The 21248-nt window shown below is 39.8% G+C and overlaps 1 protein-coding gene, 1 long non-coding RNA gene, 1 other non-coding gene and 3 pseudogenes across 3 annotated transcripts; 1 reads left to right on the top strand and 5 right to left on the bottom strand.

Moving 5' to 3' along the window:
• Nucleotides 1-3239: 3239 nt before the first annotated feature.
• LOC141841749 (transcription termination factor MTERF8, chloroplastic-like) lies at nt 3240-4939 on the bottom strand. Its single transcript, XM_074729948.1, has 2 exons — nt 4703-4939; nt 3240-4626 (listed from the first exon to the last, which is right to left on the bottom strand). The coding sequence occupies exons 1-2, from the start codon at nt 4848-4850 to the stop codon at nt 3371-3373; spliced, it is 1404 nt and encodes a 467-aa protein (XP_074586049.1). The 5' UTR covers nt 4851-4939; the 3' UTR covers nt 3240-3370.
• Nucleotides 4940-7644: 2705 nt separating this feature from the next.
• LOC141841452 (receptor-like serine/threonine-protein kinase At2g45590) lies at nt 7645-10048 on the bottom strand (annotated as a pseudogene).
• Nucleotides 10049-10724: 676 nt separating this feature from the next.
• On the bottom strand, nt 10725-13396 carry LOC141839103 (uncharacterized). Its single transcript, XR_012602678.1, has 3 exons — nt 13353-13396; nt 10908-11149; nt 10725-10799 (listed from the first exon to the last, which is right to left on the bottom strand). It is a non-coding gene; the product is annotated as an uncharacterized LOC141839103 (long non-coding RNA).
• Nucleotides 13397-13769: 373 nt separating this feature from the next.
• LOC141842472 (U6 spliceosomal RNA) lies at nt 13770-13868 on the bottom strand. Its single transcript, XR_012602910.1, has one exon. It is a non-coding gene; the product is annotated as a U6 spliceosomal RNA (small nuclear RNA).
• Nucleotides 13869-14097: 229 nt separating this feature from the next.
• On the bottom strand, nt 14098-19300 carry LOC141839763 (uncharacterized; annotated as a pseudogene).
• Nucleotides 19301-19740: 440 nt separating this feature from the next.
• On the top strand, nt 19741-20555 carry LOC141841444 (uncharacterized; annotated as a pseudogene).
• Nucleotides 20556-21248: the final 693 nt, after the last annotated feature.

Below are 21248 nucleotides of genomic sequence, written 5' to 3'. Positions count from 1 at the left end.
GGAAAACATTATCTCGACTTCATCGAGATTCTACCCTTATCCACTTTAGTAAATCTGTCCCATAATAATCAACTCAACTATATCTTGAGGGCCACTTAACCTATATTCTCTCAATCCATATCTCATTGACCCTTTTGAGCCATTTTATTGGCTTGACCGATTCCCCAATTGATTGACCTATTCAATTCATCAGCAGGCACCTACCATATCTAACTCTATTTAAATTAAAATAAAAAAAAATATTTATTTATCTCATCTAACTCCATTTAGAATAAAAGAAATATTAGAGATGCAATGATCTATTTATGAAATTGAACATTTTATATCCTAATATTGAAATGGAATGACATTGAAATCTCATTTTATACCATCCATATCAAACATGACCTTGAAATCAATGTGTGCGTGTGTATATATACTATATATATATATATATCGGCCCCATACCATTAGATGTATATATATACATAACAGAGAGAGAGAGAGAGAGAGAGACAATATTCAACTACACATTAAAATCTACATAACATAGAGGAAATGTGTTAGTTATTCCAATCTTTCTTCAACTAAAACCATCAAACATGGTAAGCACAATTTGGAATGATTTCAGTACTACTATTAGGCGAGCATCAGTTACTTAAAGCACTATTGCAATGATTTCAAATTTATCTGACGGTCTTTTATTCACTTACTTAGACAATAAGTCATTTTGAGGAACACTACTTTTCTTAGCAGTAAAGCAAAATTCAGCATCATAATAATAAGGGTAGTCCACTCGTATAAATCATGAGGTTTAGAGCATGATTAGTGTAAAAAAGTTGTTGAGAAATCTTCGATTTCTCCTTGAGAGTATGAGTTTGTTGCTAGCAAAGATGATTTCTAGGTATCTCAAATGTCAAAGTGTAACTGTGGAATGTTCAATATGGGTATAGAGGAAATAGATTGGAAAGTCCAAGTACCAGAACTATCAAACACTAATGAAAGAATTGGTGTTCCCATGACATTGAGCATCTGAATTTAACTTAAAAACAGTTTTGAGCAAATGCAGACAGGAAGATGAAGAGCAATTGCTGTGTCATTAAGGAATCAGACACACAGTAGAAGAAACAAAGTAATCAAATGAAATCAGATCACCAACAACTCAAAGATATCTCAAAGAATAAGCCTGAACTGATTTTAAGTTGGAACATCAATCATTCGTCTCGATGCTTGACAAACGTGCACCATGAATTGTATGCTATATTTCACCATGATTTTATTTTTTCTATTTCATAAGGTTTGTGTTTTTCTTGAGACAACTAAGCCATAATATTGCAATGCAATCTTTCAAAGTGTCAGAAACCACAACAGGCAAACAAGTCTATAGCAATGAGTAATGGCAACATAAAAACCATAAAGAATATAGCAAATAAAAAGATTTAAAAATAATAAAAAAAAGAAGAGATGTAGATAGATGCCAACTTATCTATTTAAGCATGCTTAATAAGCTTCACTCAGCAATGTAAGACTAAGAGGTGAAGTCTAATCCTCTTTTTTCTCACTTTCTACTTTTAATATGTATTTTAACAATACTAATCCTGTATGTTCAGTTGACCCAATCTAATATTATGTTGACCCCCCATAAGGTGTTCAACTGACCTGATATCAAGTTGTTCCTATAGAATGGTCTGTCGATTCGACTTAATATTCCAGACCTCAATCTTCCAGAAGCTCTAGACGATCTCAAATATGGAATGTGACCCATGTCATATGGTAGTTATGAAATTTGATGTGTGTAAATTTTGAAGTGCTAGATATCTACAAGGAGAAATAAAATCATCTCTTGTGTGCGATTAAACAACAGTGTGATGTATGTTTTTGATGATGACGCAATAAGATTTCTCGTTATGCAGTCATCAATATAGATTCTGCCTTTCTACTCTAGCAAAGTAAACATATTCCAAGGTCTCAAGTAAGACGAGAACAATGAAATGCCAGTCCTCCCACCACGTGGGCAAACATATGTTATGGTGAAACCATCTGTTGCAATTGCTATCAGATCAATCAAAAAATATATCACTAATTCGGGTAAAGCATATAATTGAATGCAACTTCCACTTTCTCTGTTCATGGACAACGAGATGTGTGATTATTGAGTCTTCTTTCTCAGACTAGATGCTTTGAAGGTGAGTGAGGTGCACATGATTTTTTCAAGAGCAAGTTGGACATTAACTCTTGTTTAGTGAAAATCAGCAAGCTTCTTCTACTTGCAGATGCTGTTAAATCATGCGATTTGAATTTGTATACCAAAAAGACTAGAGTTTACAAAAACCAAACTCCCAATGCATGGAACAAATACTACAGATTTTGGATGATTTGGTAGTTCTATGTTGATATAGTATTTAATTCACAAAAATATTCTACTGAGTAACAAGATTGATAGCAATACGATTGTAACCTAGCCTACTTTACAGCTTATTAAGCTAAATCCAAGGACATGTGGTATTTTTTTTTTCTAGAGAAAAGTTGGAGTTCAATAAGACAATACCAAAATTGAATGGCAATGGCAAGCGAAGGCTAACCTGAATCCAACGCAAGAGCCATTGATTCTTATTTGTCGCCGGAGTTTCTGCAAGCACGGAATGATCTTCTGTAGGGATGGACGGCAATCAAAGCAATCAATCCAACGCAAGAGCCATTGATTCGTATTTGTCGCCGGAGTTTCGTACGGAATGATCTTCTGTAGGGATGGATGACAATCAAAGAAGAGAAGTGAGGAAGAAGAAGCTCTTGATTTCAGCAAGATGCCCAATTGAAATGAGCCTTCCCCTTTTATACCTTAGCCCATCCTACAAGGACCATCTACCATAAAACCCATAACCCATTAACAACCCATTAATGTTAACGAACTAGGTTATTGGATTTACACATTGAATCCACATCCATGTATATAAACCTCCCTTCATGCTACAAGCATTAGATCACTTAATGAGGTTTAATTCCTTAATGGCAATTAGTTGTTTGTGTGTGTGTTAATCAAGTGTAAACCCACCTTATGGAGATTTAAGCCACCAATGTGGACTTAATCCTTCATCTTCTATTTGTGGCTACAGTGAAATAAATCTACTACATGAACTGAAAGTACTAGAAGATAATGTTATGTTTGTTGATTTTATGTTGCTCTTTATCTTGATTTGTGATATTGATTCAATATCATTTTTCTTTCAAATTATTGAGATGTTTGTAATATGCTGGAAATTTTATCTAACTTGAAGAAGAGCAAGTCGTGTAAACATGAAATAATTAGTGTACAAGATGAGCAAAATATCTTACTTGCAAAACTTCACATTGCAGTTGGATGAACAACCATTTCTCCGGTGTTTCTCTCTGTTCAAAACAATTGAGCTCCATCAGCAGTAGAACCTTTAAACCTCTCTGTAGACACACTCAAGAGCTTGTTAAGCGACATTCCTTTTCCTCTTATCTCCTTTTTTATCTCGTACCGTCTCTTAATCCGGTCATCCAGGTTGTATCCAAGAAATGCCGGGAAGTTTAGTATCTCACTGACATCCCTTTCCATATCCTCTATCAGGAACTCCATTTTCTTCTCCAGTGACTTATGGTTGTACTGCAGCACCTGATGATGCTTCTTGCTCATAGCTAGTATATCCTCAAAAGACAGCCCATAGCTCAATAAGACTTCAATCACCCTCTGCATGTTCTCGCAGCTTGTTCTCGTAGCAGCCCCAAATGCCCAGGCCAACTCCTTAGTCTGGTGCCGGTGGCCAATTTTTATGAGGAAGCTCAGCTTCTTGGAGAGGTTTTTCTCGAAGGACAAGCTCATGAACAAAGGAGCCTTGACCAAGAACTTGAAGATGTCCTCTGCACTCATGCCACATTGCCTCAAGAATTCAATCCGGGGCTTGAGTTTCTGCTCCTTGCTGACACTGAAGATGTTGGGATACACCATTGCAACCTTAAAGAGCTCTTCGTCAGTGAGGCCAACGGATCTCCAGAACTCCAGGTGGGAACGGAAGTGATCTGCTGCATAGGTTAACAGGGCAGGCAATTTGGATATCAAGGCGGCACCGGCCGCTTCATCTCCGCCACCAAGCTTGATAAAGAATTCTACCCTGGGGATCAGCTGGCCATGGAGATCGAGATTCAGAATCATTGGCCGGCTGAGGACCCATTTGAGCCAGCCAAATCGCTTAAGGTAGAATATCATCTCCTCCAAGTCTCTCAGGGGCCTTTCGCGGAACACCTTCCTGATGTTCACATGGTTGAACACATGCCCTAGGTGCTCGCCGGGGAAACCGTGGTCCAAGAGAAGCGTGGCGCCCGCAATGATGCCCTCGAGGAACTCGGAGTGGGTCGTCGCCAAAATCCGCTCCAATTTCTCCCGTTTGATCCCCTTCAATTTGGCGAGCACAAAATCGAGGAAGGGACCGAACTCGGTAGCCGAGAGAACGTCTGGGCGCCGGACGACGATGCGTCGGAGCGCAGAGTCAGAAATTCCAAGGGACTTGAGGGTGAGTACATGGTCGAGAAGGGATTCCCGAGCCGTGAGCTCGAGCTCTGGACGCGCGAGGAGGAGCGCCTCCGCTTCTTTCTCGTCCAAATGGAGCTCTCGCAGGATCCAGAACGCTGGTCCAGCATTCAAAATGTCGCCTAAAGATAAAAGATTGAAAGCATATTGTGGAAGAAAATCTCGATTTGGCACCTGAAGGCGAGGTGTTCGAGGTCGCGCGCGCGATGCAGAGACGGCGAAGGAGACTGGCGGTGAGAGCCGGGAAGCGGCGGCGCTTGGAAGGGGAAGGATAAGGTGGAGGGAACGCTGAGAAAGAGAAGCGCAAGGCCACCTGGGTCATCGCTCCTCCTTTCCCGGCGGTTGCAGGCTGCCGAAATCGCTTCCGCCGCCGGCTACGAAACCCCAACGACCGAGCAGCTCCCGAGCAACAACGGCTGACGTGGCATATAATACCTGCGATTGAATTTTCGAGGATAGTTAATTTACCAAAATTTCCCCTTTTTTTATTATATAATCTTCTGTCAAAAAAAAAAATTTATCACCCTAACAATCCCACACAGTAATTTTCATGATCACAGGTGAAGAGGTAAATTGAGAAATTATAATTGATCACGATATAGAAGGATTTTGTTTGACTTCGTCGAGATTTGAATTCTTATTCGTTTCTGCAATTTTGTTCCGTAAACAATTCAGTTATGTCCTAGGGACTACTTTTTTTACTATATATTCATTCATCGTCATAAAAAAGGTACTTGATCCGTCGATTCCGATCTAATTCGACAAAATTAAATTAGGATTGAGAATCCGAATCAATTCTATTAGATCTAATTTTTTTTTAAAAAAAATAGATTAAAATTAAGAATTTTTTAATTCGAATTAAGTTCATATTGATTGAGAATTTAGATTGGATTAAATTTGATTGGATTAATTTGGAGGATTGATTTAGATTTAAGATTTAAAAGATTTTTTAAAATTAAATTAAATTTTATTTTAAAAATTAAAATATTTCATATAATATTAATACGATAATGATAAAATATTAAAATAAAAATATAAAAAAAATTTTAAAAAATTTATTTAGAATATTTGAGTTTTTTGGATTCATCGAGTTATACATTTTCAAATTTAGAATTTCAATCGAGTTCAAATTAAAAATATTTAATAATATTTTATTTTAATCCAATCCAATCTAATCGATTCATCCCTTAAAAAAATCTAAATAAAAATATAAGAAATAGAATGCCTAACTTTGACGCTTATATAAATTTCCACGTTCAACACATGTTGACCGTGTCTTAATTGGTCAACATCTAATGGATGACCCATTCGTGGTAGATTCGTTGCTTTGGATGGCCAACGGCGCATTCGTGGTAGATTCGTTGCTTTAGATGGCCAACGGTTGACCGAATTTAATGGCGGCGGAGTCCACACGGTTCTAGTACATTCAATGAACGGAACGGGACGGAATCCCTAAGGCGGCGATAAAAGAAACGTGTTGATGAATTAATTCAAGTAATTGCTTGAATTAATCCATAATTATTCCCCTTTCTGGCATCTACGCCTATAAAAGCCCTGCCCCAATTCGATTCCTTTCCACAACACAAATCGATCACGAGCCCTAATTAATTTCTCGATTCGATCATGGCTTTCTCCAGCGCGCAGTGGCTCGGCTCTCTCTTCAGCTCCGGCGGCGGGGAGGGCAAAGCGGTCCCCGGCGGCGGATGGTCGGGGAAGAAGGATTCTGTCAGAGAGGAGGAGAGGAAGAAGCCCGCCGACTCGTCGGAGGCGGCGAAGGGGAACAGGGCCGCTGCGACATCGTCCAGCAGAAGTGGCGGTTTGCTATGGAATTTGACGGCCTTGGTTGCTTCGAAAATATTGTTTCCAAGTGATTAATGGCTTTAGTTGCCTTGAAAGGAAAATATTCATCTTGTTTTTTCATTTTTCGTAGGGGAGATTTTTCTTATAATTGTTATTCGAGATGATACATAGATAACAAAATTAATTGTATTTGCCTGGATAATCAATGAAATATATACATATAGTTCTGTTTGATAATGAGGTGCTCTCATACCAAACTTTCTATCTATGAACAAGGGTTTTGCTCTGATTTATGGCAGTTCATCCAGACAAAGTTTCAAACACTGAATAGATGTCCTCTTGTTCAATCTTTTCTTCTCTATTAACTTTGTTCCTGTTGAGATCTGTTCTGGATGTGTCACTGAATGAACCTCTGAACCAGAATGAAGCGAGATCGGATGGATGAAGATCGCCTAGCTTCCGGTGCCTGCAACCACAGCAATGGTGGGGAGTGTCTTTGCACGACCACTCCGATGTTTAAGTCAACTGGGAAAAAAAAAAAGAAGAAGAAGAAAAATGAACAGAGGGAAAGAAAAAAGTGGTTGGAGTCTATGCTCACACGTGTGCATCCTTGATTATGGAGAGGAGGGGGGAAAGTCACATCCCATCTAAATTAAGCAGCTGTCCCATCGTTATTTATTATATTGTCTGAGAGATATGAAATAATCAAATTGTAAGTTTCATCATTGACATACGATTGTAGGTCATTTCACACATGGATGTCAAGGCGATGATCATAATTAAGAGATATGAGACTGTCAGAAAAAATGATGGGAATCATGGAACAGAGCACTGTGAAGACCATTCGGTATAAACCTCAGTCGAATCCGAATGAAGGTGAGGTAGCCGAGCTGCCTAGGAGGCTGCGGTTTCGTAGGAGGAGTTGGTCTGTGAGACGGCTCAAATAAGGATTCGGCTTGGGGCTATGCCTTGGACATCAAGGTGTCGTCTCCGCAAGGATTTGGCTTCGTAGGAGGAATCATTCGGTAAGAGGACTCAGATATGGAACCGATTCAGATAGGGATTCAGTTCGAAGTTCGAGACAACACTTCGGATGCCAAGGTATCGCCCACGAGTTCTCGATTCGAGCGGAGCTCGACGATGAGAGGGACTCGACTCCTGGAGAAAGAGATCACGAGTAGAGAATTGACTCGGGCTGGAGTCGGTAGCTCTGGACCGGCATGAGGGTCGGGTCTGATGCCAAGTCGCTCCCTCGATTCATATTCATGATCACTCATGACAAACTTGTTTAAGAAAGAAAGAAAGAAATGCTGAAATGATTTACAATCAACAATTACGTATTAGATGCCTATTGTTACAGCATTAAATTAAACTATCAGTTTAACTTCAATTAAATATAAGATGACTCTCGAGGCGGCGGCGGCGGAGAGAATTCGAGGGGGAGGGTTGGAGGCTCTGATTCTCCATTAAGCATGCTCAGTATTTCGTTGCTGGTTGGGCGAGCGGATGGAGTCTTTTGCAGGCATAAAAGTGCAACCTTGATGCAGAGAAGAGCCTGCTCCATGTCCACAGCGCAGAGACAAGGGTCGACAAGATCAAGAAGCTTCCCAGAACGAGCAAGATATCTCGCCCGTGACACGAGGTTAGCTCGTTCCAAGTCTGATGCAGCGATGGGTGTCACTTGCAGCGGTCGTCGGCCGGAAACGATGACCAGGAGAAGAACGCCGAAGCTGTAAATGTCACACTTTTCAGTCAGCATCCCGCCGCCACTGTACTCCGGGGCGAGATAGCAGAAGGTGCCCCTCGGACTCAGCGTGCTGCTGCTCGTTCTTTGGCTCCTTTCGACTGTGTTGATTTCGCCGCTAAACCGATCACGGCACTGGTTATGGTTCTTCTTGGTCCTCCTTTTCTGGAGAGGAGGAGAAGTGAAGTGCTCGTCGTTCTGCCATCGCCGTACCTGCTCTCTGCTGCCGTAACTGGTGGTGCTCTTGGACTTGGTGAATGCTTCCGGCTTCGGTTTATGGCGGCGCAGCAGCTCCTCGTAGAACTCCTCTCGCCACCATTCCCTCGTCGGCCGGCTTTTGTTTCCCCTCTTTAGCCTCTCTTGATACAGTGATGTCCACCATTCGGCTCCGCGACGAATGATGTTCTTCTTGTTCTTCTTCCCTGTCGCCTCATCATCGCTCTCCCATGGCTTTCCTAGACATTCCTCGGCGATGGTCGTCGTCGAGGCCGAGCTCCAATTGCTCCTCGGAGCTTCCTTCTTGGTCTCCAATTGAATCCACTCCGTCAAATAGTCCTCAGCGCGGTCACATGACACAGATTTCGACCTCTGCTTCCGCCACCGGTCTTTGCCCGGAAAAGCCCCAATTTTCTTCTTGCGGCTGCCCTTCTCGCTTCCGGGAATCGCCTCGTCAATCTCTTCATCGATGCTGACGCTGTCTAGAAGAGCTTCGACCTCCGACGCAGACGCCGGCTCTACAGTGGTCGCCGGCGAGGGCACCGACGTATCCGATGCGCCATATGCCTCGACGTCCTCGAACCCCGTCTCCGTCGGCGTCGCGCTCTCCCCGGTCCTTGCGACCGTGATGCCTAGGGTTTCGTCCTCGGAGGCGGAGGGGGGACGCGATGGAGGCGCGCGAGGCCGAAGTCGGCTATCTTGGCGGAGAGCCTGTCGTCGAGGAGGATGTTGCTGGGCTTGATGTCGCCATGGATCACCGGTGGATCGCAAGCGGCGTGGAGGAAGTGGAGGCCGCGGACGACGTCGAGCACCACAGCAAACCGCCTCGCCCAATCCATCATCTCCAGGCACCGGCGTCCCAGCAGCGCGTCCTGGAGGCTCCCCTTTCGCATCAGATCGTAGACTAAGAGGAGTTTCCGCTGCCGCCTCCTCGGTGATGCCCCGGCGGCCTCCAACGCGTCGACCGCGTCCTCCCAGCGCCACCATCGCCACCAACGGCGACGGCGCTCCCGGTCGCCGTCGACGACGCAGAATCCGATAGCCGGGACGACGGCGGAGGCGGCGGAAGGCACGGAGAGGAACCGGGAGGCAAGGGCGAGCTCGTTAAGGAACTCACGCTCGCCGCGCAGGGAGTCACAGGAGTCTCTGACCTTGACCGCGAATTCCTCGCCGGAGGCGAGGGCGACTCGGAAGACCGAACCAAAGCCGCCGTGGCCGAGGAGGTGGGAGGGGGCGAAGAAGGCGGTGGCTCGGCGGAGCTGAGCGTAGGAGAACTGGTGGAGAAGGCGGGGTGGGGTCTGGCGAGGGGAGGGACCGCCGCTGTCGCCTCGGCGAGCATGGCGACGGAAGGGGAGCACGGCCAGGGCGGCGACGACGACGGCGCGGGCCGGGCGCAGCCGCAACGCAATCCTCGACTATATATAGAAATATATCGAGGTCGCAGGCCTCTGCGACGCTGTATAACCCTGTTACATAAACGATTTATATAGAAAAAAAAAGAGGAAAATCTACAAACAAGAAAACAAATCCTCCAAAAAATAAATTAACAAATAAATAAATAAAATTACATTTCGAAGAAAAGTGTAAATTTTTCTTTATTTTTTTAGATGGAACTAAAATATATGGACACGAGTAAGAAGCGTGATGAATAAGTAGAAGCAAGTCGAGAGAAGCGTGATAGTGACCTTCTAAAAACATGTGTTGGTGGATTAGGTTGAATTCCACCTACAATACCAGAAGATGAAGACCTTTCTCTTCATTTTATCTCTTTTCCAAAAAGATTAATTTGATAACAAAATCACTTCAGAAAAAAAATAGAATCCATATTGTACCAGCGATTTCACATGATCAATTTCATAACCATCTTATGAATAGAAAATGAATCAAAAAATTACAATTAATCATTATAAAGAACAAAATCATGATAAATAATATTAGTAACATACTCATGTAACAGAGTAGCAACACTAATTTATATACTAGAGTATATTACGAAAAAACATGGTTTAAGATTTTGTACAGAAGAATTATAATTTAAGTGATTAATTTTTAAAGTTTGATGATCTTTTTCCTCTGATACTCAAGGTCATTTAATAAAACAATAAAAGTCGGTCAGCCCTACACTACGCTTTATTCGCCGACAGATGAACGACGTTGACTCTTCAACGTAAACACACGGTTTGCCTTCTGATGGAAACACAGAGGAAGGAAGCACAGCCGACGCGTTTACTCGTCACTCTTTATTGACCCTCCTTTTTGAACACTATTTTCCTATTTCTTGTTCTTTAAATTGGCATCGACATGGATCTTATTCTTTAGATTCTCTATCTAAACTCGAGGGAATCCATCAAGTGCAAATGACATATATAAACCAAAATGAAACTGCAGATGTTTACTCGAGCAAAAGAAGAACAAAACATGAAGAACAAAACTTATCTGGAACATCATTCATTCATCGGGTCCTCTCTTGTTGTACACACATATCTGGTTTAATATCTCTTTCAGGAATTGCTGTTCAAAATGAAATCTAAAACTGAGAAAAATATATCATTGACAGCGTACTAAATAACTTCGAATGGGGATAAAATGATAAAGAGTTTATCGAAGTAGTAGTAGTACCTCAGGTTGGTCAGTCTCTTGGACCAGTTGCTTCAGCGCCAAATTTGGTTTGTCTTTCAACGAGTTTAAAGAGATTGTATCCGGTCCTTTACTACGGGGTTAGTTTTTGTTGTTTTAAGAGGAGCATCCAAGCATGAGGGATTTGGCTCGTGAAATCTGTGAAGGATTGTTCTAATAATCGTCCTTCCGACAACAAGCACGAGGTACAAGCTTGACGAGGCATCTGCTGTAAGTATTTACAGCTGTAATCTTAAATTTCATGCATTAGAATCAACAGTTTGTTCTTGTCCTGTCAAAGCATCATAAGCAATAGAAATAGACGAGTTTTAGGCATATATAATGCTTAGAAATTTTTTGACAGAAACATTGAATATGAATGATTAGCCCAATGGAGTAGTCATTTGGCAATGAATCAGATTTTGAAGATAGAAATTAGCGGAACTTGCAAAATGGTGCAAATTTGTGCCAACAAAGAAAGTAGCAAAGGCATTATTGAAACATGGTAATAGAAAATAACTGAAACCAAGCAACATCGATAGAAAGGAAAAGAGGAGAAACGACAATTCAGTGTCTGCTCAAATCCAAACATGTAACAATACAATAAAGGAATTACGATTGGCATATCAGTTAAGGAAAAAGAAAAAGCATTATATTTTGTAAAGCCACCACCAGATTTAGTCAAACAAAAATAATATATCATTGGTTTGTTTAAAAAGGAATGAAAGGGCATATGCTTACCTTGGTTAGATTCAGAAAAACACACAGATTGGAACAAAATCTTTGGACAGATTCAGTTTGTAACTCCTAGGTGCATTAACAGAATCTAAGGTAAACTGCATATTAAAAACAAACTGAAAAAAGAGCAGAGAGAAGGAATACATAAAGAGGAAATGCATTTACCTGTTCAGAGGAGGGATCGTCAGGGTAGAGGAGATTGATGGTGAGGACAATCTTGGTGACGAAGGAGTTAGGGAAGGCGAAGGACAATAAACAACAAATTGCCTGTCTTATTCTTTTTCATCAGTTATTCTCTATTATTGTGATTCAATAATAATACCTTTGCTACTTTCTTTGTTGTCACAAATTTATACCATAATTGCTAATTCCTCTAATTTTTTATCTTCAAAATCTGATTCGTTGCAAAATTACTACTCCATTGAACTAATTATTCATATTCAATGTTTCTCCAAAAAAATTTCTACACGCTATGTATGCCTAAAAGTTCTGCTAAGCAAGAAAAACAAATTTAATATTTTTATGGATGGAAAAGAATAACACAGACAATTTGTTGTCCACTGACCTCTGTCTCTCCTCATCGTCGACAAGATCATCCACACCATTGATCTCCTCCACCCTAATGATCCCTCAATCTTGGGTGTATTTAACAAAATCAGTTTGAGCCATTTCCATCTTAAGCTACAAATTGAAAACACAATGTTACCACACAAAAGGGCTACACAAGTTTCACATGATATCCATTACCAATCTAATTTGGCAATGCTCCATGAATGACCATGGAATCACATGGAAGGAAAATATAAAGCAGATATGCAAAACCTCTTTATCGATATTCCATGGTAGTAAATGAATGATACTAAAGTGCAGATCTGAAATAACAAAATTATGGGGGAAATGTTCTCTAAGGAAAGAGTTTAATTTGGTTTCTACAGTCTACATGTATTGGTCCACTGCATGTCTGTTTAAGATGCCCAATGAAATGGTACAACAACATCTTTCACAACAGAGAAATCATGTTCATGCAATATTTCTGTGAAACTTTGGAATGGATGATTTAAAATTTCTGAACATCAAATTGTCTTTAAAAAGTAAATCTAGTCCTAATTTCTTAAACGCGGAAAGATTAAGGATTTTGAACTTGAATTTTATTGAGCAAGAAAAAGATTAGGTAGTCCCTAAATAACTATTGTGGTGAGTTTTAGATAAAACAAGAAATATATGATCGACCACCTACTAAGGCGATTAAGGGCCGTATAGTATAACTATTAGGATTGCAACAAATGAGACTCCTACAACCATATGTTTCCGTGAGTGTCAATTCTAGACTTAGGGATTTGCATTAATCTAGTCTTTTGTCATTCTAATGTAGTCATATATGAAGAATTATGAGCTAGCTAATGATAGAAGCTTATATGATAATTTTAATCAGTGGATAGAATGCTATGATAGATAGATTATGAAAATTGGTAACAAAGTCAACTTAATCTTGGTAGGGTGAGTTTATTTGAAAAGATTGCTTATTTCATTACACCAGAGCTACAGCTACTATGGGTCCTCACATGTCAGTTGGAAACTGGATAGAATGAGTCGAGTACAGTTAACTTGAGCATGAGCATTTCGGCTAATGGTTGGATTGGACCAAACAAGTGAATGAGTTAGTCCTTCATTTCATTGAAATTGATTGTCATAAAGAGGAAATGCGTTTACCTGGAGGGAGGACGACCTCGGCGACGACAGGGTTGGGGAAGACGGAGGAGGAGGAGACGGTGGCGGACCGATTGCCATGACCTCTGCTCGCCCGCCCTGCACTTCATTAGCCACACCGATCCTGCACCATGAGCTTGAGCACCACCAGCCGGAACCCCTCCAGGATGAACGCCGGCGCTGGCGGAGGCTTCCGCCACAGACGCGGCGTGTCTTCTCGCGTACTCGCTCTCTTCCATTTCCATGGCGGTCACTTCGTCTTCCTATCCTTTGACCTTAATTGGTCAATGTTGTGCCATATCCGGCATCAACTATATTTGTCGTTAAAAGAAGCAGAGATTGATCTTTCATGGAGAAGATATTATTTATTTTTGTCCACCTCAACAAACTTATCACCAATTCAACCATATTTCAAGGATAAAAAATTTAAACTATTTCTCGATTTATACGTATCATCCTTGTGCAGAGACCATGATAATCTCTGTATCATTCCAATTTTATTAGATGTCTCGAAGATATGTCACATCACCGACTAATATAGTTGATGGAGATTAAGATTAACAACTGCAAGAGCCGATCACAAATTTAATTAATCGAACGAATCAAATGAACCAGTGGTGGAAGAGGATAATTAACATTTCATATAAATTTCAAAATTAATTGTCTTTTAATAACAATTTAAGTATTATTATTAACTCGTGTGCTACTTCATCATTCGATTCATATAAAATCGAACTCCATGTGTCTAGAAAAAATCACATTGATAAGTACTCATCTTGCAGTAAATTGACAAGCAACACACTAATGTATGGTCTAAATCTTCAGTAATGGATACATGATTTCCCAAACAATGATTAGGAAAAAAGAACACATTTCGCCAAGAATAGAATAGAGAAGCAAAAAAAGAGAAATTTTCGCACTAACCTCCCGACCATCTTGTTCAGTTCTGTCCTGTCTTGAGAAGATGGCTTCAAACTCAACCTTTCCATCATGTGCTACTATCAACATCGAATCCTGAACCAGTCCAGCCAGTCACAGGTCCTCTTTCCCTTCGGCAAGATCGTGCTGCCCTTTGTTCTCCCGGTGTTCATGATTCTCTTTTTATCCTTCACTTCTGCGACTTGACGATTCTTCGCATCTGATGATGTTGACTCACTGCTATTGGCTGCAGTATTTGCATTAGGAACTTTAACTGATGCTGATTGATTCACTGTCGTTGGAGGTCCTACAGCATTGCTATTCAATTTTCCATCCTGACATGGCATCATGAAGAATTCAAGTTATATATGTAATCTAATCTGCATCAAAAAGACAGGCTGCTCTTAGTTTGCCAAAACTAGATTGAAAGATGCCATGGCATTGCAATAAGGAAGCTCCCAAAATGTGAAAAATCTTGAGAAGAAGAAAAGAAGTCAGAAACAGCTGGTATGTAAACAAAATCCTGCCAATATATACTTGGACAAAGAGGGGGAAAATTCATAAAGGGGCAAGGGAAGGGATCAAGGGAGACATACTGGTGCATCAGAAGAAACTTTGCTGGGGTTAAGGGCTTCCAACCTTCTTTTTAGTTCCTCCAATCTCAGAAACTGAGTGCTGGTGCTTTCTTGGACCTATTCATTGTGCATCAAAATGATTCCAAAAAATAGTTTAATCAAATATGTCATTCTGAGCTAGAAAAACTATACCAGCTGGTTCAGATCATCACAAAGCTTTTGCTTGATTGCCTCCTCATCTTTAACAGCTTGAACTGCAGCTTCCCAAGCCTAAGATGCTGGAATTAGTTTATCCTTCAAAGATGCTTTGATATGAGAAAGTATCGATGAGAAACTTTTTCCGTCTTTTAACTGCTACTAAACTCTCAACATTGACGAAATGTTATAGCTATCATGACTCGTGATTGAGAAGTAAAATTAACTAATACTAAAGATTCTCATCTTCACAGGAGACTCCTCGTCACCATTCTGTTCTTCGTTAATGGTAGCAGGGCAGCAGGCCTCCAGAGATTATCCTAAGAATGTGTCTGTGGGATGGCCTTGGTGATCATTGATGATGGCATCCAAATCCTTAAAGGTCGCAGATAACACTTAATCACTCTGCAAGGACGAGGACAAATACACCCGTGTGTACTTGCATGCAGCACAAAATTGTCTTGAAGGTCTTTGAATAATGAATAATGCATGGTCTGCAAAATCAATTACTATAAAAGTAGATTCTTCTCCTTGGGACAGGATGGAGCATGAATAGAACATATAGGTTATTTAATGCGACAACAGCGCCACACGCTTATCAAGGCCTTCAACTCTCTACAAGAAAACTCAACTAGGAAGACTCCTTTCTCTCAGGTTATGGATCTAGAGTTGTGGTGGCCGGCTGGAACAGTGATGTAAACCCCAATGGTCAGTTCGCATGACTACGGGAAAAACATAATTCTGGTAAATAGTGTGGACTATGTAACTCTACAACAGAAATAACCACGTATACTACAGCACCATCCTTTTGCAATATATGGGAGGAGCATAACTTCAATGCAAACTGCCTCAAATGAGATATTATACGACCTATTCCTACAGTGCCCTACAACAAACCTGAACAAAATGGAAAAGCGGATACTCAGTGGGAAGGTACTTGCTGGGTGTATTACATTAGGCGAGGATATTTGTATAATATATCTACCCCACCACATTCTATTTTCTATAGGTTATGTTAGGATCTAGTAGTTGGGCAATGTAATACTATTAGCTAGATGGCAGGCTCTGGGTGGGTGTTCACTCATCTCCAGTGCTGGGTAACTATATATTATCTATCTATTATTATCACCAGAAAATTTACCTTTCCAGAAAAGGCTGCTTGTTAAACACTTGCTAGTTAGTAAATCTAACCAGAATTGTAGGCCATTGGATGTTTAAGCAGATAATAGAAATTGTGGCTGTTGAACATTGAAAAGAGAGTCAGGTAAATGGAATCTTTAAGCTTGAGTCTTTCTAGAAGTTATTGTAAACAATCTCAATCACTATGAATATACAAAAACAAATTATATATAATAAAAGGAGGCCTTAAATAGAATAGTAAGCTTGCATTTGACAAGGGCAACAAGATTGCCCAACTCCACTTTGGCTAGCATGGAATTTGATTGCTCAACAGAATCTCACATAAAAATAGAACAATGACATATGCAGTATAAACCATTAAAAGAGTGTTGCAATTAGGTTGAACCTAACCTTTTTTGCTTGTTCTTCCTTCAGTTTTGCAGCACGTATCTTCTCAGTGGATAATTCAATCTTCTTTCGCATATGCTCAAGTGCTGAAGCACAATAATTTCAAGAAACAAAACAGACAATAAAATTAAGTTTAGAAGCTAAAATACAAGAATGAGTACTTCCTGCCTAAGATAATATATGGAAATGAAAGAACCTGCTTTCTTTGGCCCAGCTGTAAGTTTCAACTCTAATGTAAGGCTCTCTAGTTCACGTTCTACTTCTCGTATTTTTGAATAGTTTTCTTGTATATACCTGAGAAACAGGATAAAGTGTCTAACCACTGCTGTACCTTCCAAGAAATTTACTGAAGAAGCTGAGCGATTCAATACAGGCACAGACAGCAGAAAGTGTTGGTGTTAGTTGAAAAACAAATGCAAGTCAAACAGAGGTCTAAGATAAAATATGGAAGGAACACCTGGCATGTGGAACTATTAAGGTTGTAAGACTAGCATCTACTGTTATGGTGGAAGAGTAGGAGAAACTCTGAAAAATTTACACATTTTTCTGAATTGATTCTTGTGTTTGCCTAATTTTAACTGTTGATTAGCAGTATGCATTCCTAAGCATAACATGCAGCACATTTTCATTTAAGAGATTGTAATAGCAGTACTAATTGCAAAAACATTACAAAGCATCACATGTTGCATATCATCAATTCAAGAGGCTTTGGTTCATTGTTTTCCAAAAATCTAGATTTAAAACAAAAATCCTTGAATATGTGAGTTATCTATGGAAAAAATTGAGAAATGATTTAGAACTGGTGCGATACTCTAATAGTCATCCACAAGGTGACATTAGAACCAGAACTTTTATTGACAAGGTGACATTTAACCTGTGTCATCTACAAGTATCCAATTGACCTTTTGAATCATCCTAAAGGTCATAATTTATTCATCTCAACAAAGGCTATCATCTATTCACCTCAACAAAGGCTATCATCTATTCACCTCAACAAAGGATATCATCTATTCACCTTGGAAGATGGCATGCAATATTTTCCCACTTCAGATTTTACTCATTTCTCAGTTGGCTCAAGATATATGTCTCTGATTATAATTTTGGCTGACATAAGCAAAGCAATTATCACTGTTTAAGACATGCAGACTCAATTTGGTTGTTATGGTATGTAGGTCATACACATTCATAGATACATTGGAATAATATGAGAATTACCAAAAGCTGAGATTCTAGTGGTAGTGATTTAAGCATCAAAAGGTCACAACTATGTCACTGATCTTTATTGTAGTTTTTGGTGTTCAAGAAGGAAAATGATCATCATACAAATTAAATTCAGAAAGTAAAAAATATTCATGGGGTTACACGATATGGATGCAAGATTGTTATGATCCAGAATAAAATCATCAACATTTTTTAAATTATATCCTAAATGGTTTGATTTGTTACATGCATAGAGAGGATTATCCATGCAGCTATAATGGAAGCACAATCTGTGATATTTCACCAAAAGAAAAGAAAGGGCAACTCAAAAATAACAGAATCTTTGGGAATTTTAGTAGGCTAAGCTTATCCTAAGTCACAGGTTCTCGATACCACATATTTCTGCAGATTACAATTCTTGTACCTCAAAGCATAGTTTATCTTTAGAAGTTCAAACCCCAACGCTTTGAGTTGATACCATGTTATCCAAATTTGCAAACTATGATATTGTGGACTCCCATGACTAGAAGCTATAAATGCATGTTCTCAACCATTCATACCCTGAACCCCAATTCATTACTATTCTCCTTGGAACTCAGAGTTTAACTATGAATCTTTAAACATTGACACAAATAATCTGATAATTGTAATTCAGACCTATCTTATCTGCGTCTTGAATCAGCATCATCAAGTCATATCTGTCCCAACTATTTACTGTCGGCTACATGAATTTTTATCTACGTCTTGAATGTTGAATAAAGAAAAGAAAAGCAATCTATCAGAAAACAAAAAATGCAAAACGTCCACATCCCATTTTGTAATCTTGAAGTTTACAAAATTCATACGGACCCTTGGCTAACTCTACACAAACAAATATTTGATTTCTATCCATTCCCCCCAAATGCATAAATTGACGAGCTCTAATTAGCTTCAATTGCTGAATTTAAAATTTTTCCCTTAAGATTTCGATTTTCTCAACAAAATTCTAGCAGCACTCTAATTCCACTCAGTATGAAGGAACTACAAAAAAAAAACCCACAATTCTTTGTCCTCCCCGCGAGAATCTGAATCAAATTCCTTTAAAAAACACCCAAAATTCAGAAATCCATTGAAAAAACAACTGATCTCCTCGGATCTAAGAGTTAAAAGAATGTTTCAGTTTCGGGGTACCTCTTCAGTTGAAGCTGCTCTGCCTCGATGATCTGAAGTATTAGGAATCTTGAGCATCCGAAGATTGGAAAATAAAGATCAACCGAACAGAGGAAGATAAAGTGAAGAAAAATAGAGGATACCTTCTCTGTGTAGGCAATGACAGGGGACTCTCTGGCGATGCCGTCAGGTCCGATCTCGATCAGCAGAGAAGGGTGAGGGGGAGCAATAGGAAGCGGAGGAGATGCCATTCGATCTGGAGGCGGAGGATACGCCTACGCCACTGATGGGATTTGGAGGCGGGTGCTGAAGGGGAGGGAGGAGGAGAAGAGAAGCAAAGAAGTCGCTTTCTCCTCCGCCTCGTCGTGGTGCACTCGGGAAGGTCAACAAAATCTCTCCAGAATTTGTTCTAATAAAAAAAACAAATAAATATGGCAGAGAAAACATTTTTACTTTTGCCCATTGCCACCACATTTTATCAAAATATTCACTTTACCCCTAATAGTTTAAGGAAAACATTGTTTTGTTGAAAAGTAACTTAATTATGGATAGAAATGATGTGGTAGCGATATGAATAAGGTGGAAAGTTGATAAGATAAGAATTAGTGGAGATAAAATAGATGAGGTGGAAAGTTGATAAAATAAAATGGTCTAAATTCACTGTATTTGAGGATAGTGCTTATCGTTGATCCAAAAAGCCTATAAATATGTAATGTTTCTAAGAGATTGAAGATGAAAAATTTGAGTAGTTCACCTATATCTCATTTGCCTTCTTCCACGAATTTTTTTTCCTTTTTTGTTTTACCAACAAAAGTGGTATTAGAGTCATGTTGATGCTTCCTATCCCTCGTCTTGCTGACTTGAAGTATGGTAATTGGAGTATCCAAATGATTGCCTTACTTAAGAGCGAAGGCTTGTGGGATATTGTTGAAGGAGGCTATAAAGCGCCTCAAGGAGTCAACCAAACGGAGGCACAGAGGACGGTAATGGCGGAACAAAAAAAAAAGATAAGAAAGTTCTTTTCTTTATCGATAAAGCTTTAGATGAAGCTACTTTTGAGAAAGTAGCCGAAACTACAACTTCCAAAAAGGCATGGGAGATCCTACAAGTAGCATACAAAGGTGATGAAAGAGCAAAAAGTATTTGCCTTCAAATCTTGAGAGGGGAATTTGAATCGTTGGAGATGAAAGAGTCCGAAAGTGTATTAGACTACTTTACAAGGGTATTGGTTATTGTCAACCAATTGAAAAGAAATGACGATGAAATTGAAGATAGTCGCGTCGTAGAGAAAATTCTACGCTCGTTGGAGCCAAGGTATGACTATGTAGTTGTAGCCATAGAAGAATCAAAAGATGTGAAAGAAATGAAAGTATAAGTACTATTAAGCTCTCTACAAGCTCATGAAGCAAGAATGCAAAGAAGATGGAGAGAGCCTTTGGAGCAGGCTCTACAAACCAAGCTCGTGATTGTTGACCAGAAAGAAGAGTCAAAGACCGAAGGTTCGCAAAAAACGGCGGTGGTCGTGGTGATTTCCATGGACGTGGCCGAGGTAGAGGCCGTGGCAGGGGCTTTGCTCGAGGCCGAGGAAGAAGTAATGACAACAATCAAGGTAGAGGCCAAAGGTATGACAAAAGAAATGTAAGATATTATACTTGTAGCAAATTTGGACATTATGCAACGGAATGTCACTCTAACAATGTACAAGGAAATGCTAATTACGCATCAAAAGAAGGCAATGACAATGATGTGGTTTTGCTAGCAAGAAAGGATGGAGATTCCACAAACAAGAATTTGTGGTATTTAGACTCCGGGGCAAGCAATCATATGTGCAGGCGTAAAGATATGTTTGCCGAGTTGGATAAAACGGTGAATGGACAAGTCTCGTTTAGAGACGCTTCCAAAATCCAAGTAAGAGGCGTTGGTAAGATTCTCATCAAACTTAAAAATGGAGCTCACACATACATCACCAATGTTTATTATGTACCTGACATGAAAACAAATATTATTAACCTTAGACAATTGCTTGAGAAAGACTTTGATATGCAACTAAAAGATGGCAGTCTTTGTTTGAGAAAGCAAAACAAACTTATTACTCATATTCCTATGTCTAAAAATAGGATGTTTTCTCTTGATATTAATCATGTTACTGCAAAGTGTTTAAGTGCATGCATAAAGAATAATACATGGCTAGCATATGAGGTACTGGCATGTAAACTTCAGAGTTCTAAAGTTTCTTTCAAGCAAAGGAATGGTGAATGGTCTTCCTCATATTAATGCTCAAGAGGATATTTGCGAAGGGTGTGTCCTTGGCAAATACCCTAGAGCAAGCTTTCCG

Source organism: Curcuma longa, chromosome 11 (genome assembly GCF_044706935.1).
Source record: "Curcuma longa cultivar G26 ecotype Majalengka, Jawa Barat chromosome 11, ITB_CL_G26_1.1, whole genome shotgun sequence".
Classification (NCBI taxonomy): domain Eukaryota; kingdom Viridiplantae; phylum Streptophyta; class Magnoliopsida; order Zingiberales; family Zingiberaceae; genus Curcuma; species Curcuma longa.
Note: the sequence above shows the minus strand (reverse complement) of the source record. Positions and strands in the feature narration are given on the sequence as shown.

Bases quoted from the DNA above. Each gene is read 5' to 3' on its own strand.
- LOC141841749 (XM_074729948.1), bottom strand. From the start codon at position 4,850: ATGACCCAGGTGGCCTTGCGCTTCTCTTTCTCAGCGTTCCCTCCACCT. The intron at 4,627-4,702 runs GTGCCAAATCGA...ATGCTGGACCAG, and splicing joins CTCGAACACCTCGCCTTCAG to CGTTCTGGATCCTGCGAGAG.